The 16559-nt window shown below is 51.5% G+C and overlaps 10 protein-coding genes across 10 annotated transcripts; 6 read left to right on the plus strand and 4 right to left on the minus strand.

Annotated features, from left to right (window-relative positions):
* Positions 1 to 501: 501 nt before the first annotated feature.
* MYCFIDRAFT_42291 (uncharacterized protein) lies at positions 502 to 1616 on the plus strand (the record flags this gene model as incomplete). Its single annotated transcript, XM_007933783.1, has 2 exons — positions 502 to 823; positions 889 to 1616. 2 exons carry the CDS (start codon positions 502 to 504, stop codon positions 1614 to 1616), a joined length of 1050 nt encoding a protein of 349 aa, XP_007931974.1.
* Positions 1617 to 1652: 36 nt separating this feature from the next.
* MYCFIDRAFT_179842 (uncharacterized protein) lies at positions 1653 to 2196 on the plus strand (the record flags this gene model as incomplete). The annotated part of the gene is made up of 3 exons (XM_007933854.1): positions 1653 to 1877; positions 1909 to 2105; positions 2136 to 2196. The coding sequence occupies 3 exons, from the start codon at positions 1653 to 1655 to the stop codon at positions 2194 to 2196; spliced, it is 483 nt and encodes a 160-aa protein (XP_007932045.1).
* A 35-nt stretch (positions 2197 to 2231) lies between these two features.
* Positions 2232 to 4439, plus strand: MYCFIDRAFT_42370 (uncharacterized protein; the record flags this gene model as incomplete). The annotated part of the gene is made up of 3 exons (XM_007933791.1): positions 2232 to 2873; positions 3064 to 3747; positions 3909 to 4439. The coding sequence occupies 3 exons, from the start codon at positions 2232 to 2234 to the stop codon at positions 4437 to 4439; spliced, it is 1857 nt and encodes a 618-aa protein (XP_007931982.1).
* Positions 4436 to 5883, minus strand: MYCFIDRAFT_83213 (uncharacterized protein; the record flags this gene model as incomplete). The annotated part of the gene is made up of 2 exons (XM_007933855.1): positions 4436 to 5088; positions 5139 to 5883. 2 exons carry the CDS (start codon positions 5881 to 5883, stop codon positions 4436 to 4438), a joined length of 1398 nt encoding a protein of 465 aa, XP_007932046.1.
* A 403-nt stretch (positions 5884 to 6286) lies between these two features.
* On the plus strand, positions 6287 to 7380 carry MYCFIDRAFT_42424 (uncharacterized protein; the record flags this gene model as incomplete). Its single annotated transcript, XM_007933795.1, has 2 exons — positions 6287 to 7167; positions 7218 to 7380. The coding sequence occupies 2 exons, from the start codon at positions 6287 to 6289 to the stop codon at positions 7378 to 7380; spliced, it is 1044 nt and encodes a 347-aa protein (XP_007931986.1).
* A 24-nt stretch (positions 7381 to 7404) lies between these two features.
* On the minus strand, positions 7405 to 8571 carry MYCFIDRAFT_83215 (uncharacterized protein; the record flags this gene model as incomplete). Its single annotated transcript, XM_007933856.1, has 1 exon — positions 7405 to 8571. The coding sequence occupies one exon, from the start codon at positions 8569 to 8571 to the stop codon at positions 7405 to 7407; it is 1167 nt and encodes a 388-aa protein (XP_007932047.1).
* A 490-nt stretch (positions 8572 to 9061) lies between these two features.
* On the plus strand, positions 9062 to 10251 carry MYCFIDRAFT_83216 (uncharacterized protein; the record flags this gene model as incomplete). The annotated part of the gene is made up of 2 exons (XM_007933857.1): positions 9062 to 9160; positions 9211 to 10251. 2 exons carry the CDS (start codon positions 9062 to 9064, stop codon positions 10249 to 10251), a joined length of 1140 nt encoding a protein of 379 aa, XP_007932048.1.
* A 494-nt stretch (positions 10252 to 10745) lies between these two features.
* MYCFIDRAFT_212676 (uncharacterized protein) lies at positions 10746 to 11421 on the plus strand. Its single transcript, XM_007933858.1, has 2 exons — positions 10746 to 10972; positions 11027 to 11421. Exons 1-2 carry the CDS (start codon positions 10847 to 10849, stop codon positions 11147 to 11149), a joined length of 249 nt encoding a protein of 82 aa, XP_007932049.1. The 5' UTR covers positions 10746 to 10846; the 3' UTR covers positions 11150 to 11421.
* A 104-nt stretch (positions 11422 to 11525) lies between these two features.
* On the minus strand, positions 11526 to 13158 carry MYCFIDRAFT_191444 (uncharacterized protein; the record flags this gene model as incomplete). Its single annotated transcript, XM_007933859.1, has 3 exons — positions 11526 to 12495; positions 12551 to 13041; positions 13114 to 13158. The coding sequence occupies 3 exons, from the start codon at positions 13156 to 13158 to the stop codon at positions 11526 to 11528; spliced, it is 1506 nt and encodes a 501-aa protein (XP_007932050.1).
* Positions 13159 to 14281: 1123 nt separating this feature from the next.
* On the minus strand, positions 14282 to 16066 carry MYCFIDRAFT_42475 (uncharacterized protein; the record flags this gene model as incomplete). The annotated part of the gene is made up of 3 exons (XM_007933798.1): positions 14282 to 14383; positions 14438 to 15967; positions 16022 to 16066. 3 exons carry the CDS (start codon positions 16064 to 16066, stop codon positions 14282 to 14284), a joined length of 1677 nt encoding a protein of 558 aa, XP_007931989.1.
* Between the last annotated feature and the right edge of the window lie 493 nt (positions 16067 to 16559).

The raw sequence follows: 16559 nt of genomic DNA on the forward strand, positions 1-16559 counted from the left end.
AGCAGACCAGGATCACAGCGCGCCGCTGACGTAGAACTAGCAATTCGGCCATCTTGAACGCGTCGCTCGAAAAGGGCGTCAGAGTTGCGGTGGTGCGCTGGGATGACACGATATCGAGTGAAGGGAGACCAGCAGGTTTTGTACAATGGTCTTGTTGAGGCTGGCAGCAACGGACTTGGCTCCGAAACATCGCTCCATTGTCGCTCACCATTCAATCGCTACGTGAATGATTGTGAATATGCGACCAGAGGGTATGTTGACCAGTCATCACTGACCTTGAGATAGCTATGGATGTATGTAGATGGCGGCAGGACATCATCATGGTCATGAACGCGACATGATTCATTCCGTTGTGGCCTTGGATCGGATACAATACCAGTCCGACTTCGCTCGGCGAATTGTACGGAGGAAACTCCGCTCGCAGACGGAACCTCCATCGTTGAATCTGGTATACGACTGCATCGAACCATACAGTCTTCGAAGTCCGATACGGCATTCCAAATGGAACACGTTCAACCTGCTGATGCCATCACATTCGCGGAGTCACTACTCATAAGCCATGGACTTTCTGAAGAACATGCCCAGACAATTGCTCAATGCCTGGTAGCAGCAGACTTGCGCGGTGTAGACACACATGGCATCAACCGATTGCCTTCGTACATTGCCAAGATCAAGAAAGGTGCGATTGATGTCAAAGCCGAACCAGAGTTGAAGCAGATCACTCCTGCTGTTGCACAGGTGGACGCCAAGAATGCATTTGGCTTTGTTGGTGCCAAGATGGGCATGGCAAAGGCGATCGAGATGGCTACAGTCTTCGGTATTGGTGAGTGTTGTCGAGAGATTGGCTGCTTCGATGCGATGAACTAACTTGACCTTCTAATCACTCAGGCATGGTCTCAATAAAGCACTCAAATCACTTCGGCATGTCAGCATGGCTAGTCCAACAAGCAATCGACGCAAACATGCTCGCTCTAGTCTTCACAAATTCCTCTCCTGCATTGCCACCTTGGGGTAGCAAGTCGAAGATCCTCGGCGTCTCGCCTATAGCATGTGGAGCACCAGGCGCCGATCACCCGTTCATCCTGGATATGGCACCATCCAATGCCGCTCGTGGAAAAGTCTACAAAGCGCTTCGAAGGAATGAGAAGATTCCCAAGGACTGGGCGTTGAATGCTGCCGGCGAGCCGACTGACGATCCGAAAGAAGCACTTGAAGGTGTGATGCTGCCGATGGGCGGGCCGAAAGGGTCGGGTTTGGCTATCATGATGGATGTGTTCTCTGGAGTCCTTTCTGGCTCGGCATTTGCAGGATGTGTGAAAGGACCTTACGATCCAAGCTCGGATCCGGCGGATGTGGGCCATTTTCTCATGGCGATCAAGCCTGACCTGTTCATGACAAAGGAGGAGTTTGTGGAGAGGGCGGAATTTTTATACCAGAAGGTAACCACGTCGGAAAAGGCCGCTGGTGTTGACAGAATCTATTTCCCTGGCGAGATCGAGCAATTGACTGAAGAGAAAAGGAAAAAGGAGGGCATTCCGTATGCGGAGGGCGAGATACAGACGCTGAATGCCGAGGCCAGTGCTGTTGGTGTGCCAGGGTTGAAGGTCTCCAAGTAAGTCTTTTCTGCTTGTCTAGTACTTAATCACACAGAGATGGCGGACGAAGCTTTTGTTTATGCTTACTCATCAGCTGAAGCTAAATTTGATTCACACTTTTGTTGTTTTGATTGCGCATTCACTCGCAACGACCACCAACACCTGCTCTATTTAAATACGTCCTGTCGACGCGATACCGCCATGTATCACGGTCTCTTGTCCGGTCACATATCTTGCTCCATCGGACACCAGGAACAGCACGGTGTTGCCTATGAGGCCCATGTGTACTTCGATGTCACTGCCAGCATAATAGCGTGTCCGGTGTCTCCATCAAGTTTGGCACGACTGTATTCAAGCGTACGCCCTTGGCCGCGTAGATGACGGCCGCCGCTTTGGTGAGCTAGTCCACTGCAGCCTTCGTGGCATTATGCCAGACCGGAGATTCTCGAAAACCACGTCCTGCTATGATCTGGCAATACAGCCTGTCTTGATGCGGAATTTCCGCAAATGGTGGATCCGCAGTTGAGTGTTCCGGAAAAGGGTCCGACGCCCTCGGCATAACACTACCGTGAAGGTTCCTTGGAGACGTCCTGCTTGCTGACACATCCTACATCTACGATTCGCTGAAGTAACAATATGTCTGACAACACGACGAACGGCGATGCTCAGAACGAACTTCAGGACTATGACCTCGACAACCCAATCAACACCTCTTCAGGACTTCGACAAGGACTTACAGCCTATGGCGATACCCATTTCTCCTTATTCCTGCGCAAGGTATTCATCAAAGCTGCCGGCTATGGCGAAGATGCGCTTTCAAGACCAATCGTTGGTATTATCAACACTGGGTCCGGCTTCAACCCTTGCCATGCCAATATGCCACAGCTCATCGAAGCTGTGAAGCGAGGAATTCAGCTCCAAGGAGCTTTAGCAATCGAGTTTCCCACTATCAGCTTGCACGAGTCTTTTGCATCGCCCACAAGCATGTTCCTTCGCAACCTGATGTCTATGGATACCGAGGAAATGATCAAAGCCCAGCCGATTGACGTCTGCGTAGCCATTGGCGGCTGCGACAAGACCACCCCGGCTCAGCTAATGGGTGGCATCTCAGCCAACAAACCCATCTTTCCATTGATCGTCGGCCCAATGATGCCAGGATCGTTCAGAGGAACTCGGATTGGAGCCTGCACAGACTGTCGAAACAATTGGGCAGCCTATCGTGCTGGAACCTTGGACATGGAGGATATTGCGGAGATCAACGCCGAACTGGCACCTACGGTAAGCGCACAATGAAGGCGTCTTCTAATATGCCGACTATGATTGAGATGATCCAAAATGCCCAAAGTCTGCAAGCCGTGCAGAGAGGTGGCTTGTATAGACTATGTAATGTTTGCAGAAGCACTTCTGGCAGCACTAGATTGTGTTGCTTAAGTACATACTGGAATACATGCTGATTCAATAATGATAGATTGGCACTTGTGGAGTTATGGGCACAGCAAGCACAATGGCTTGTGTTCTGGTAGCTCTGGGCTTGATGCCTTTTGATGGTGCCTCTGCGCCGGCCGTATCATCCGCCAGACTGCGAGTAGCAGAGCAAACAGGCGCAGCGGCAGCTCTTGCAGCTAGGCACTCCGATAAATCGTTCTACCGACCACAGAGCTTCTTGACTAAGGAGTCTTTCTACAACGCAATCACTATCCTTCAAGCTATTGGGGGCTCTACTAACGCTGTAGTACACCTCATGGCCATCGTGAATCGACACCCGGCACTGGCAGGGACTGAAGCAGTGACGTTGAAGACCTTCGACGAGATTGGGCGGAAGGTTCCCTTGTTGATCGATCTCAAACCCAGCGGCGACAACTACATGAACGACTTCCACCAAGCCGGCGGCATGCTAGCACTCCTTCACGAGTTGAAACCACTTCTGCACCTCAATGCGATGACACTATCTGGGAAGACCCTTGGGGAAGAACTCGCATCGAAACCTTTCAAGACATTAAAGTTCTCATCACAGATCGTTCGACCTTTATCTGATCCGCTCTACCCTTCTTCTGCGCTTGCGGTTCTTTACGGCAATCTCGCTCCAGGTGGTGCAGTCATCAAAGCCAGCGCCTCAAAAGATCGTCGACTTCTCGAATATTCAGGTCCTGCGGTAAGTGAACGAAGAAAGCAATGTCAACCCTTATGCTCTAGTCTACAGCATGTCGTATGCCGCGCTTCTGTGGCCTCAATAGCTGCTGAGGCGACCCGGCCGATGAAGCGCGCCACTACACACAGATTCCCAATGAGCCAAATGCTAACACTCCGTCCCAGGTCGTGTTTGAGAATACAGAAGATCTGAGCAGACGAATCGATCGTGATGACCTAGATGTCACGCCCGACTCTGTGCTTGTGCTGAAGAACATCGGTCCTATAGGAAACCCTGGCATGCCCGAAGCTGGGCTTATACCTATACCTCGCAAGCTTAGAGGAACGAACACTGCAGACATGTTACGACTCTCCGACGGAAGGATGTCTGGTACTGCAGGAGGCACAATCGTGCTGCACATCTCCCCCGAGACGGCAATTCCTGGTTCTCCATTCAGACTTGTCAGATCGGGAGATATCATCAAAATGAGTCTGGAAAAGAGGTCGTTGGATGTGGACATCTCCTCGGACGAGCTGGCCCGGAGGAAAGCTGAAGATGAGCAAAACAGCGTGGTGGCTGAGGCGGGAGTGGGTGCAAAGGACAACGCACGGCATCGAAAGAAGCAGAGAGGTTATCGTGGATTGTACGAGGCCTCGGTGAACCAAGCGCAATATGGCGCGGATTTCGATTTTCTAACAGCAAATGGTGCTATCTAGTCGTCGGACCTCATGAGCCCAGGTGTAGCTGGATTCCCAAAAGTCTCTTGTTCGACCTGCCACTTTTCACACAGCTCCTTGTATCTTCTCTCATATCCCTTATGCCTACTCCTGAACTTCCCCGCGGTCTTCAATTGGTCTCTGCCCACCTGGTGTGTGTGCGCGGCGTCAGGACCGTCTGCGATTCTTACAAACCTTGCGTACGTCCACATCTCGGGCAGCGGAGTGTGCTGGGTCAATCCCTGGCCACCATACATCTGCATGCACTCATCAATTATCGCCGCAGCTGCAGCAGGTATCATGACTTTCGATTGTGCGATTGCGTATCGTCCTGCTTTGTTGCCGGCTATGTCCATGGTGTGGGCTGCGTTCATTACGATGAGGCGGAGAGAATCGAGTTGCATGCGCATGGAAGCCAAGCGTTCAATGTTGGAGTCGAAATCGCCGATGAGCTTGCCTCTGGGCTTCTTCTTCGGATCCGTGGCTCGGAGAAGGGCAAGCTCGTAGGCCCGTTCAGTCTGGCCGATGAGACGCATGCAGTGATGGATGCGACCGGGACCCAGGCGCCCTTGAGCTATCTCGAAGGCACGTCCTTCGCCTAGGATGATGTTCTCGGCTGGTACTCGAGCATTGTGGTAGAGATATTCACCTGGTGGTCCAGTCAGAGCTATGTCTTATGTCTCGGCACTTCAGACTCACCATGCCCTTCTGGCGCGTGATCGTATCCCATGATGGACAAATTCCGGACCATGCTGAAGCCTGGAGTGTCCTTCGGCACGATCACCATAGAATGACGCTTCCATGGATCCTTGTTATCGGGATCGCTGCATGCCATGAGAATGTAGAAGCCGAGCTCATCATTCCATTTGCAATTGCCGTACAGCTTGCGACCATTGATGATGAGCCAGTCTGGATCCTTCGCGTCTTTCTCGATGCGGCAAGAAATTTGGGTGGCATCTGAGGATGCAACATCCGGCTCTGTCATGCTATAGGCCGAGAACGTCTCGCCATTGAGCAACGGAAGGAGCCATTTTTTCTTCTGCTCTTCGTTGCAGTACTTGGCCAACAGCTCCATGTTTCCAGTGTCTGGAGCGTGGCAGTTCATCGTCTGCGCGGCCCAATAGCATCTTCCCATGATCTGAGCGCAAATGCTATATTCCAGATTGCTCAAGCCTGGACTCAGACTTCCGAAGCTCTTTGGCAGGAAAAGATTGAACAATCCCTCCTTTTTCGCCTTCCGCCGCAGCTCGGTAACGATGGCTGGTGTCTTCCAGTTCCCATTCTGCTTCAATTGTGCCTTGAAAATCGGCTCGGCAGGAACACATTCGGTCTCGACCCAATCGTGGACGCGTTTGATGACATCGACGGCGTTGGGCGACAACTTCTCCTGCACCCAGACCGGGATGCGTTCGAGCGCCGGGTGATCGAATGTGCTGGTGGTCATTTTGGTCAGAAAGGAGCGTCCTACCTTCTCTCGTCTACAGAACGTTTATGATACATGCTCCTGGGAGCCACTCGTGCATCATCGACGTATCGAATACCGCGTGTCACCCGAGGGAGAGAAGGCTTCCCCATGGCATGGAGCGAGCTGATGGCTGGGGTCTCGCGGGAAAAGAACAGCCGCTGGCGGACCGTCCTTCTCCTCACCCACGACTTCACCTGATCTTCGGACCGACAAAATCGTGTAACATAGCCATCTGAACGGTGCGCTGTACAGTCATGTCTCGCTACAGGACCGAGAGGCCACACGGACTCGCGTTAATGTGCAGCTATGGATGTTAGAAGACGACAAGTCAGGCAAGTTCGCTACGAACCCGCGTCCTTTTGTTTGCGCCAGCAGTATCAACATGCAGACATCGGAGGACCTAGTGTTTTCAAGAGCTTCAACCGTGCAGGACTCTGAGATCTTCCGCCCTGAATGGCTGGCTTTCGAACGAGAGCTTGGCTTCCGCCCACTCTTACTTGGCCCAACTTTGGAGGACATTTTGAAGCAGAACGCAGATATGGGACTGGCTATGGTTGAGAAATACACATTCCCGCCTGCGGATCCTCATGTATCGACCAGCGAAGAAAGTTCTGAATCTGGGGTACGTTTGAAGATCTACTCGCCTCCCAATGTCAGAGCAGGCCAGCCAATTGTGTGCTACTTTCATGGAGGAGGCTGCGTCCTTGGAAGTGTTGATGAGGATGACGGTCTCGTCAGCCGCCATGCGAAAGACACTGGCTTAATATTCGTCTCCGTGGAGTATCGGCTGGCGCCACAGCATCCCTTTCCAGCGGGCTTCAATGACTGCGTGGAGGCCGCGAACTGGTGCATCACCAATGCTGAACGGCTCGGGTCACAGCCTGGAAATGTGCTTCTCATGGGAGTATCGGCGGGAGCTACTCTGGCAGTGGCCACTGGACTCAGGCTCATCGACGACAAGAAGGCGGACCAACTTCAAGGGGTGGTGGCCTGTCAGCCATTCACGATTCATCCTGATGCCCTCCCAGACGAGTTCAAACACCGTTATAGAAGCTACGACGAGCACTCTGAACACACTATCGACACCAAAGCAGCAATGCAGACATTTCTTGGACTTCACAACGCGCCGAAGACCGATCCGTACATATTCCCTGTTTGGAACCAGCGTTTAAAGGACCTGCCATGCGTCTACCTTTGTGCCGCCGAGACAGACACTCTGCGGGACGATGCCCGAGCGCTGAAGACACTACTCGATAGAAACAGGTAAGAGTCTCAGTCTTGACCACAGGTGCGAAAATTGATTTGAGTCCCAGTGTGCCCAATCGTTACGACGAGTATGAGAAACTCCCTCATTTCTTCTTTGCGTGGCCGTCAGCGCATCTTGATGCAGTGCGAGAGGAGTACTTTCAGAAGACTGCGTCTGGTATCAAGTTCGTGGTAGAATGCTCTGTGCTCTCGCCACTGCCGCTGAGCTAGCTACCTACATTTTCGAGCTTAACATCAAGGAATTATCTTGGCATCTCTGAATCTTTGAAAAGCAGTCCACCACACTTGCTTGCTATCTTTCTCTTCCGCAGCTTGGCCCCACGCTTTGTTCTGTCGTCCTAGATCCAGATTTCTATCGAAGTTGAAAAGCGTCATGATGAAGTACTGGAATGTTGCCAAACTCCGATCATTGCCAACCCTGCCAGTGCTCAAACCATGTTTGCGCTCCAATGCTTGCCACTGTTCAAGATGCTCGCTCAGATATTGTCCAGGCTGTGGTCCACTTCCGTGAGCTGGTGGTGGTGTTCCTCTGAGCCCAAAGAACTCGCATATGATAGGCCATTTCTCTGACCACGAGGAAGGTGTACCACTCGACGCAACGTTGAATGCTTGACCTTGTCCACAAATTTCTGGGCGCAGAGCCGCATGGATGCTGAACCGGGCAATGGTGTCTTGGTCAGAATCATTTGACAAAGCCTTCCAGCTCAGATCAGTACCCGGGAAAGCACATTCGGCGCCATCGCCTTCGATCTCTCGATAGCATGTCAAGTAAGTGGCCAGTGTCTGTGCTAGGCAGTATACGTTATTGTTCGGCACGAATCCGACGACGACATCTGGTCGTATCTCGCACCAAGTCCACGCTTTCCCTTTGCTCGCGGCTTCCAACCAATCTGTCTGGTTGTAATAGAAGTTCTGGCTCGCGAAGGGTTCCGGAATCCGGGGCAGGTCTTCTGAGAGTGGTAGCTCGTCGGCAAAGGGGAACTGGTCGAGGAGATGCACGCCATAGGCCTTGGTCCCGGTAGGAAGCAGTACAAATTTGAGCTTTGCAGACAGCTTTTCGACAGCAGAGACTGCCTTCTTGAGCAATTCTACATTGATCGAGATCTCGTCATCGGGATTCTCTTTGTAGATGTAGGCGAAGAAGAAGACATGTGTGACTCCAGTGATGTCCGGTACTCGGTCTTCCATTTCTTGTACGACATCGTCCCCAAGCAAGTCAATGCCACTGACCACTTGCAGTTTGTCACTTTCGGGCCAAAGCATTTCTCCTGTAACGGGCCGATTTGTCACGGCCGTGACGCGATCGAAAGCTGATGGTGATGGATAGCCATTGAGAAGTTCTTTGGTGACTGCCCAGCCTTGAATACCAGTAGCACCAAAGATGAGAGCGTGATTGCCCATGCTGTTCGAAGGTTCCTGCAAACGATCACAGAAAGTACACATTGCGATGCTGAGTGAATGAATGTATGTGCAACCGCTGCTTACGGATACCTAGCCCGACAGTCGCGTCTTCAGGCGCGACATAGCCGCAGACTTGCAGGGCACATGCAGTCAAGCTTTGGGCGTATATCTTCATGCTGTGCAATGTGGACTTGATGTCAAACGCGAAAAGATCTCCGGAGATCGGCAAGGAACATTGTCCTCTCGAGTCTCGAATTCGGTTCACTCAGCTGGCCCAAGCTTGAGTTTCTGGTTTGCCGAGGTCGTCCCCCATATTCGACTCCTGCTGGTGACAATACACGACACGATTGTCGGCAAGACAGGCCTCGTAGAATTGGAGCGTAGTAAGTCGAAACACAAACTTTGAATGTAGCGTGCATCTCTCATACGGAACAACTCTCCTTCCACTATCCAGCACCGATTCTCGTCTGGCAGTATCAAACGAGCTGGAATGGCTGGGCCAGTCAGGCAGCCCATTGACCAAGCGTCACTGGAGCGCTATCTAGAGAAGAACGTGCCTGAGATCAAGACCCCTCTAGATCTGAAGCAGGTCGGTGTTTGGGGATAGCTGTACTGGAGACCAGCGCTGACCATGAACAGTTCGGATTTGGGCAGAGCAATCCGACTTACCTCCTCACAGCCTCAGATGGCGGCCGATATGTCCTCCGTAAGAAGCCTCCGGGGAAGATCTTGTCGAAGACGGCGCATCGAGTCGATCGAGAATATACCGTCCTACATGCGCTGCAAAATACAGACGTGCCTGTCCCCCAAACATTTGCTTTCTCCGACGACGACAGCATCGTAGGCACTCCATTCTACATTATGGAGTTCCTTGACGGGCGGTTTATCAAGAACCCGGCAATACCTGATGTGAGCGCTGAGCACAGGAACGAGATCTGGAGAGATGCTGTGCGAACAATGGCCAAGCTGCATCGAATAAACCACAAAGAAATTGGTCTAGAGAACTTTGGCAAGCCGAATGGCTTCTACAAGAGGCAGATCAGAACATTCAAAGCATTATCACAGTCCCAAGCAGATGCGAAAGATCAGGATACAGGCGAAGCTGTTGGCCAACTGCCCGCGTTTGACGAGTTCGTCGAGTTCTTCAGCAATGAGCAGAATCAGCCCTTCGACCGAGGAGTGTTGTTTCACGGTGACTTCAAAATTGACAACCTTGTCTTTCACAAAACCGAGCCCAAAGTAATCGGCATATTAGACTGGGAAATGGTAACAATCGGGCATCCATTGGGAGATCTCACCAACTTACTTTCACCCTGGACAATTTCGAACGCGACTCCTTCTTGGCCGCGCAAACATGCCGACCAGGCTTTCCTAGACCCTTCGAGATCGGATAGCACAGCAAAAGACTGGCCAGGTCTGCCTACACACGCAGAGTGCGTTAAGTGGTATGAGCAGGACGTTGGTTTCGATGTGTCTCAGCAAGACTTGGCTTGGGCGACTGCTTTCGCACTCTTCCGAGACTCGATCATTTTCCAGGGCATTGCAGCGAGGTATGCACTGAGACAAGCGAGTTCAGCAGAGGCACAGTCGTACGGCAATGAGCGCGTACCTTTTGCAAAAATGGCGCTGGCAAAGGTGAATGAGGCTAAGAGCAAGCTGAGTAGCAAGTCGAAGCTGTAGCATCAGAAAATAGCACTTTCGTCAGTGGTCAAAACACAACAAAGATCACGCGTAGTGTATGGCGACGGGGCAGACTGTTCGAGCCTCGCCATCCCGGCGATTTATTGTGGAAATCGGCAGACTTCGGCGTTGAAATCACCCTAGTCGTCCGACTTTTCACGCCGATTTTGCTGCACTTGCTCCCGAAAGGTATCGCGTGTCCTGCATTCATCGTCGTGGTCACACAAGCGAAGCCTAGCCTCTGTGAAGTTCTCGATCTCGAGCTTGTACGAGACGCGTGGGCAGTCCTCTCCACTTTGCACCTGGCGAATCGGCCCATTGAGGGAAGCTATGCTAATTCCTGACGCTACGCTTTGCGGCTGGGCGCGGTACGAACGGCAATGCATTGCAGAGCTCATGGCTACGGCGTGATGTGCACGCTGTGGTAGAGGCACGTATCGCTTTGGGGTACGAGCTCGCCATCTCCTTTCACTCTAACCATCACGTTTAGAAGAAGCGACATAATCATCGATTTTACCTCTATCCAGTTGACTTCAGCAAAGTCCCAAAACCGTCGAGCAAAGCAGTCATTATCCAAACCAGCACGTCCAGCACAATGCAAGCAGTCGAGAAGAGACGAGACAGTAACGCTGTTCCAAGGCAAGCTCACAGAGGACATAAGGAGAAGAAGTTCTTCAAGTGGTTTCATCGACGCTCTTCAGGCAATTACATCCCACAACTTGTATGCTTTGCACAACGATATACCTTATCGTGTCAATTGCTAACAATCTGTCAGGGTGACCGCGACTACTTCGATCACGCAAGATCCTATGATCTCGTTGAGCCTCTGATGCCGCTGCTGGTAGCAGGAAAGCGACCAAAGCTCTATCCAGAGCCCTACTTCGGAGCGTCACGATAAATCGCGACAGAAGGATATCGGGCGAACAGTACCGCAGGAAAACGGTACTTAGATGACACTGCTGCCTCGGCTAAACGACAAAAGGTTTACCTCTGCTTTCCCGAGCAAGTTCGCAAATTGGACTTGCGTCTGGGTTTAGCGAGGTTGCAATATCGTGAGGTGGAAAGACGAGAGTATACGATGAGCAATGAGCACACAGAGACGAACGAAAACGATGGCTGTATTACTAGAGACGGCAAGAACTAATGCATAGACCTAATCATAAGGAGAGCAACGATGTTCCAGACTTCCCAGGAATTCCAGCACCACGACAGCACAGCGATCTTCTCGATGGTAACTCCAAGATATCACCTTTGCACTAACTTCACTTTCGCGTTCAGGTCAGGCTACGTCTTGTCAGTACCGAATTCTGCATATAGTATTGGATGATGCTTACTTTCTCCCACGTCATGAAAGCTCTCATGTTCTTCATTTCGCCCTCGGGATTCCATTGCCAAGCCCCATCAGTGCTGACAACATCAAAGTTCCAGAGCAAACGACCGAGTATGAGTCTCATCTCCATGTAACTCAGATGCCTACCAATGCAACCTCTGGGACCAAGCGAGAAAGGCTGAGCAGCTTTCTTGTAATCGGTATCGTACGCCTTGTCCAGCCATCGTTCTGGGATGAAAGAGTCACAGTCTCGAAAGTTGACTGGATTGTGGCTTGCAGCCCACGAGCTAACAGCAACTGATGTGCCCCCAGGTATCCATTGACCATCGATCGTATCGCCTTCTTTCGGAACTGTTCGAAGCAGACCAGTCGGTACAGGTGGGTGTATCCGGAGGCCTTCTTCGATGCAAGCGTTGAGGTATGCCAGCTTACTGAGCTTTTCATACACGATCTCATCTTCAGATTTAAAGCTTGATCGGATCTCATCGACCAACTTCTGATACTTGTCAGGGTTCCAGATCAGTCTTGCAAAGAGGCCAGAGAGGAGGTTAGCGGTAGTCTCGGAGCCAGCGACAATAAATAACGCGCTGTTGACAATGATCTCGTCCTGCTTCAAATCGTGCTTCTCTCGTTGCTTCAAGATGTACCAGATGAAGTCTTTGTGCTGACTGTTGCCATTCTCCAGTCGTTGCAAGCACTTGGCGCGGCTTCTCCTGAGATGCTCCGAACGGTAACCACGAACACGAGCTGGGATCATGTTGAATAGAATTCGTTGGGTCAATGACCCTGCTGCAGCGAATCGTCTTGTTGCCTGCTCGATGGCACCTGCCTTGACTGTCTCATAGATCAATGCCACCCACTCATGGAATCTGCCTAGGTCCAGGCATCCGAATGGTTCTCCGAAGGCCAAGTCGCTACACATGATCAGAGAAGACCAAGAGCGTTCGACAGAAATGTTGTCTGACTTACCCGATGATATCAAACGTCGTGAAGTTCAACCAATTGACCAGATTGAATGCCTCGTCATCGTCGGCCATTCGCTTCATGTTCACTATCAGCTGATCGACGTATCGTTTGACAATGTACTCCTGCTCGAGCAGCGCCTTTTGCGAGAACGAATGTGCGAGTGCTCTCCTTTGCCGAGCATGATTCTCGTCATCCGACATTGTCAACGTGCTGACACCTTGCACGGCTTCGACAGATCCGACGTGGATTGGATCCTTGTGCATATTTGTATGACCGGGTCGATGTCCATAAATGTCTTCCCATGCCTGCACCGAGTTAAAGCACAGCTCATTGGGAGACACTCGAACGACGCTGCCATATTTCTCATGAAGCTTCTTGTTTTCGAGCGGCAAACGACCTTTGAGAAGAGCAAAGATGCCTGGAAGGGAGCTGGCGGCATTGAGCCTTGGTCCCGGAAACTTGGCTAAGGGATGGAAGTAGAGGTTGTAAACGATCTTCCAGACGATACTGGATACAGCCTTTGAAGATCAGCCAAGGTCCAAGGATTTCAACCGTCTGTCACTTACCACGAGAAGCGCCAGCAATGGTGCTGCTGTCGAGATGCTGTACATGACTTACTCCTCATGCCTCCATGCAATGAGGCGTATTCAGTGCAATCTCATTGCCTTTTCTAAGCTATAGATTCGCAGCACATCTGACGCAACGCAACGACTGCGACATTGCCTTGGCTGTGGATCGGCTCTCGGCCACTTGCAACCACTATGTACCCCATAGGCGCTGCAGATATCGCCACGAAGACCGTATCTGCAACCAGTTCGCGCGGGGCCCCATATGTAGTGTCTCGTCTGTATGCCGCCTTAGCTGAGCACGTGATCTCCAACGGGTATAGTTTTCCTTGTGTGTGCGAGTGCCGCAATGCACCGTATGCACGGCAAGGGCATTGTCGCATCTACCGGCCCGATTCATTGCTAATTTGCGGGTATAGAGGCAGAACTTCCTAAACCGGTCGTTACATGGACCTAAAAAGATTCAGAGGAGACCAACAGTAGAGGAGACTAACACTCCATACCCATTGCTGCTTATACGTACTTTGATAGTGCTGCATTCTCAGGAGACTGTTAGTAAACCTGAATCTATCGCAACTGTATATGACGGCGCACAAATCGCCTCGTGTTCTTATCCTTTGGAAGCACAACTAAGAAGGTATCAGTGAACCTGATCGACAATCACAGAAACATCCACTCGTTACTAGCGCCACGAAAATGCAATTCTACAAGATCTTCTTCGCCATTCTGGCATCCCTCTCCTTCTTACCGCAGCCGTCGCGCTCGACACGGTCGATGGAGTGGACGCCGACAGCCTTGTCAAGCGTAGCTGCGACCCACACATGTGTTCAACATGCAAAAAGGGATGCGATAGAAACAGATGCTGCAAGAAGCAATCATAGAAAGGGTACTGAAATGTGGTGGAATCCGAGTCAGTACACACCGTAGCTCTTCAGAATTTGATCTATGATGGCCGACAAGCATCTGACAGACCTCACTTGGTTGAATACGTTATTAAGATGTGCCATCTTGGGAAGGATCAAAGCAGAATATCAAACTCTGAGCGCACGTTCGCTCACTTCGGTGTGTGTTGGCTTGATGTCATGTCGAAGATCTGGGACTGTCGCTACAGCTTTGGACGTTCGGTGTGTGTTGGCTTGATGTTATGTTGAAGATTTGACTTCTCTCTCTATAGCTTCGATCGATTGAAGCTTTTCTCGACTTCGGGTGCATCTCGTTTCGCCCACTCTTTCATTAATTTGCGCACGATCTTGCCGCTCGGGAGTTTGGGCTATGCATGAGTTAGCATGATTACTGTGACCAGTGACCAGATCAAGAGGCTTACGATTTCATCAACGAATTGGACTCCGCCAACCAACGCCTTGTGCTTCGCCACCCGGGGTTTGAACCAATTCTGTACGTCCTTCTCTTTCACGCCCTTCTTCTTTCCGTCTTCAGAAAGCACGACATATGCCCTCGGCCACTCCTCGTCGTTGATTGCAATTCCAACAACCGCGGCATCCGCAAGATCGGGATTCTCCAGTAACTTGTCTTCCAACTCTGCGGGCGCTACTTGCAGAGCGTTGACTTTGATCAACTCCTTCTTCCGATCGACAATCCATATGTAGCCTTCTCTGTTGATTACCGCAATATCACCAGTTCTGAGCCAGCCCTCTGGACTGAGCGCTTCACTGGTAGCTTTCTCATTCCGCCAGTAGCCTAGCATGACATTTGGCGCTTTTATCAGCATCTCACCCGGAGTATCAAAACCGACCTCTTGATCATTGTCGTCCACTAGCTTCAGCTTGTTGTTTGGAATGAGCTTGCCGACGGTGCCATCGTCTCTTGATTCGAATTGCAAGATTGAGCCACAAGTCACTTCAGTCATTCCCCATCCTTGCTTCACTTCACAATTGAACCTTCGTGCGATGTCATTTTGAAGCTCTTTCCCTAGTGGTGCCCCACCACATAGGATGCCCTGTATTGAGCTCAAATCGTAGTTCTTGGTCTCCGGTCGTTTCGCCATCATGACCAGAATAGGTGGTGCTACTTGAAGATGCGAGATCTTGTACCTCTGGATCGCGCTACAGAAATCTTCGTACACAAACTGCCGCATTATTCTGATCGGGACGTGGAACTTCACAGCCATCACGCACGCGTAGAGTTGACCGTATGCATGATACAATGGGAGGAAGCCAAGCCACCTTTCGCCCTTGACCTTCTCTCCCTTCTTCATATCCAGATGCGGCCATCGAACTGCTGCTGTCTGCTCGACATTCGCGATGAGAGCGTGGTGGCCAATCATGACACCTTTAGGCAGGCCCGTAGTGCCCGAAGAGAAATTGATCGTAGCGATTGTGTTCACAGACTCGTCGGGTGAAAGTTCCGGCCAGTGATACGACTGTGCCTCCTGCTCAGAGCCGAGCATATGCCGCCAATCTTTGGCAGCTTTGATTTCTTTCAAAGGTGCTTCATCGTCTGAGAATTGGAAGATCTTGGGATTCGTGCCGGCTTTCTTAGCTGCTTCAAGGTCGCGCTCAACCACTGATGGGTGAGCTAGAATGCACTTTGCACCAGTGAGCTTCATCTGATAGACAATCTCTTCAACCGTGTATATTGGATTGATCGCGCTGAAGCACCTGGCACCTCCCACAATTCCCAGATATGCTGCAGGCACAAAGACGTTATTCGGCGTGTGTATGAGGCAGACGTCCCCCCTCTTAAGACCCAGCCTGTCCAGGCCAATCATGATTCGTTTTACCCATGTGAGCATTTGTCGTGGGCTCAGTGCCTTCTTGGGCTCGGCCGCATCGATCCATACTGGCTCGTCCGAAGGCTGCTCGTCCGAGGGATACAGATAGCTCAGGAGATTGACCTTATCACCGCACTGTCAGTCAGGCTTGCTTCCAGTTGCGCAGTCGGTGCATACCCTGGGAATGTCGAGATCTGGCAGCGGACTGGTATGCACGACCATGGTGACGATCGATCTGGAATGCTCAACAGCGTCTCCCTCAGCGCTTCATGCAAGAGAATCAGTATTGGATGTGCTGCCCCCACCTAGCAAGCAAGATACAAAGGTGCCTCGCTGTCCCAAAGAGCCATGCTGGCACCATGTGGGAGCCATGGCACAGTAGTAGGCAAGCAAGTCTACCTCGGGCATGCTCGATAGCGCGGAGGCTCACAGCGTGCGGTGGCGGGCGCGCCTTGCATGTCGGGAGTGGTGATGGGCCTAGCACTCGAGACGCTGCACGTTCACCGACGGCATGCAAGCGCTCGGGAGCGGCAGAATCCCGAATGGGATAAGCGACGGCAGAGACGGGAAACGTGAGGCAAGGGTAGAACTAGAACTATCGAGGCGGCGCGGCTGAGTGCTGAGTATCGTATCCGACTGCTACTCGAAGGAGCTACATGTAACTCACACACACATCTTGACGTCAGCCCAAAGCAATCGCATGGAGAGCTGGACA

Source organism: Pseudocercospora fijiensis, assembly GCF_000340215.1.
Source record: "Pseudocercospora fijiensis CIRAD86 unplaced genomic scaffold MYCFIscaffold_12, whole genome shotgun sequence".
In the NCBI taxonomy this organism is placed as follows: domain Eukaryota; kingdom Fungi; phylum Ascomycota; class Dothideomycetes; order Mycosphaerellales; family Mycosphaerellaceae; genus Pseudocercospora; species Pseudocercospora fijiensis.

Coding starts and splice junctions, on each gene's coding strand:
- MYCFIDRAFT_212676 (XM_007933858.1), top strand. CDS start 10,847: ATGCAAGCAGTCGAGAAGAGACGAGACAGTAACGCTGTTCCAAGGCAA. Junction 10,973..11,026: donor GCAATTACATCCCACAACTT/GTATGCTTTGCA, acceptor ACAATCTGTCAG/GGTGACCGCGACTACTTCGA.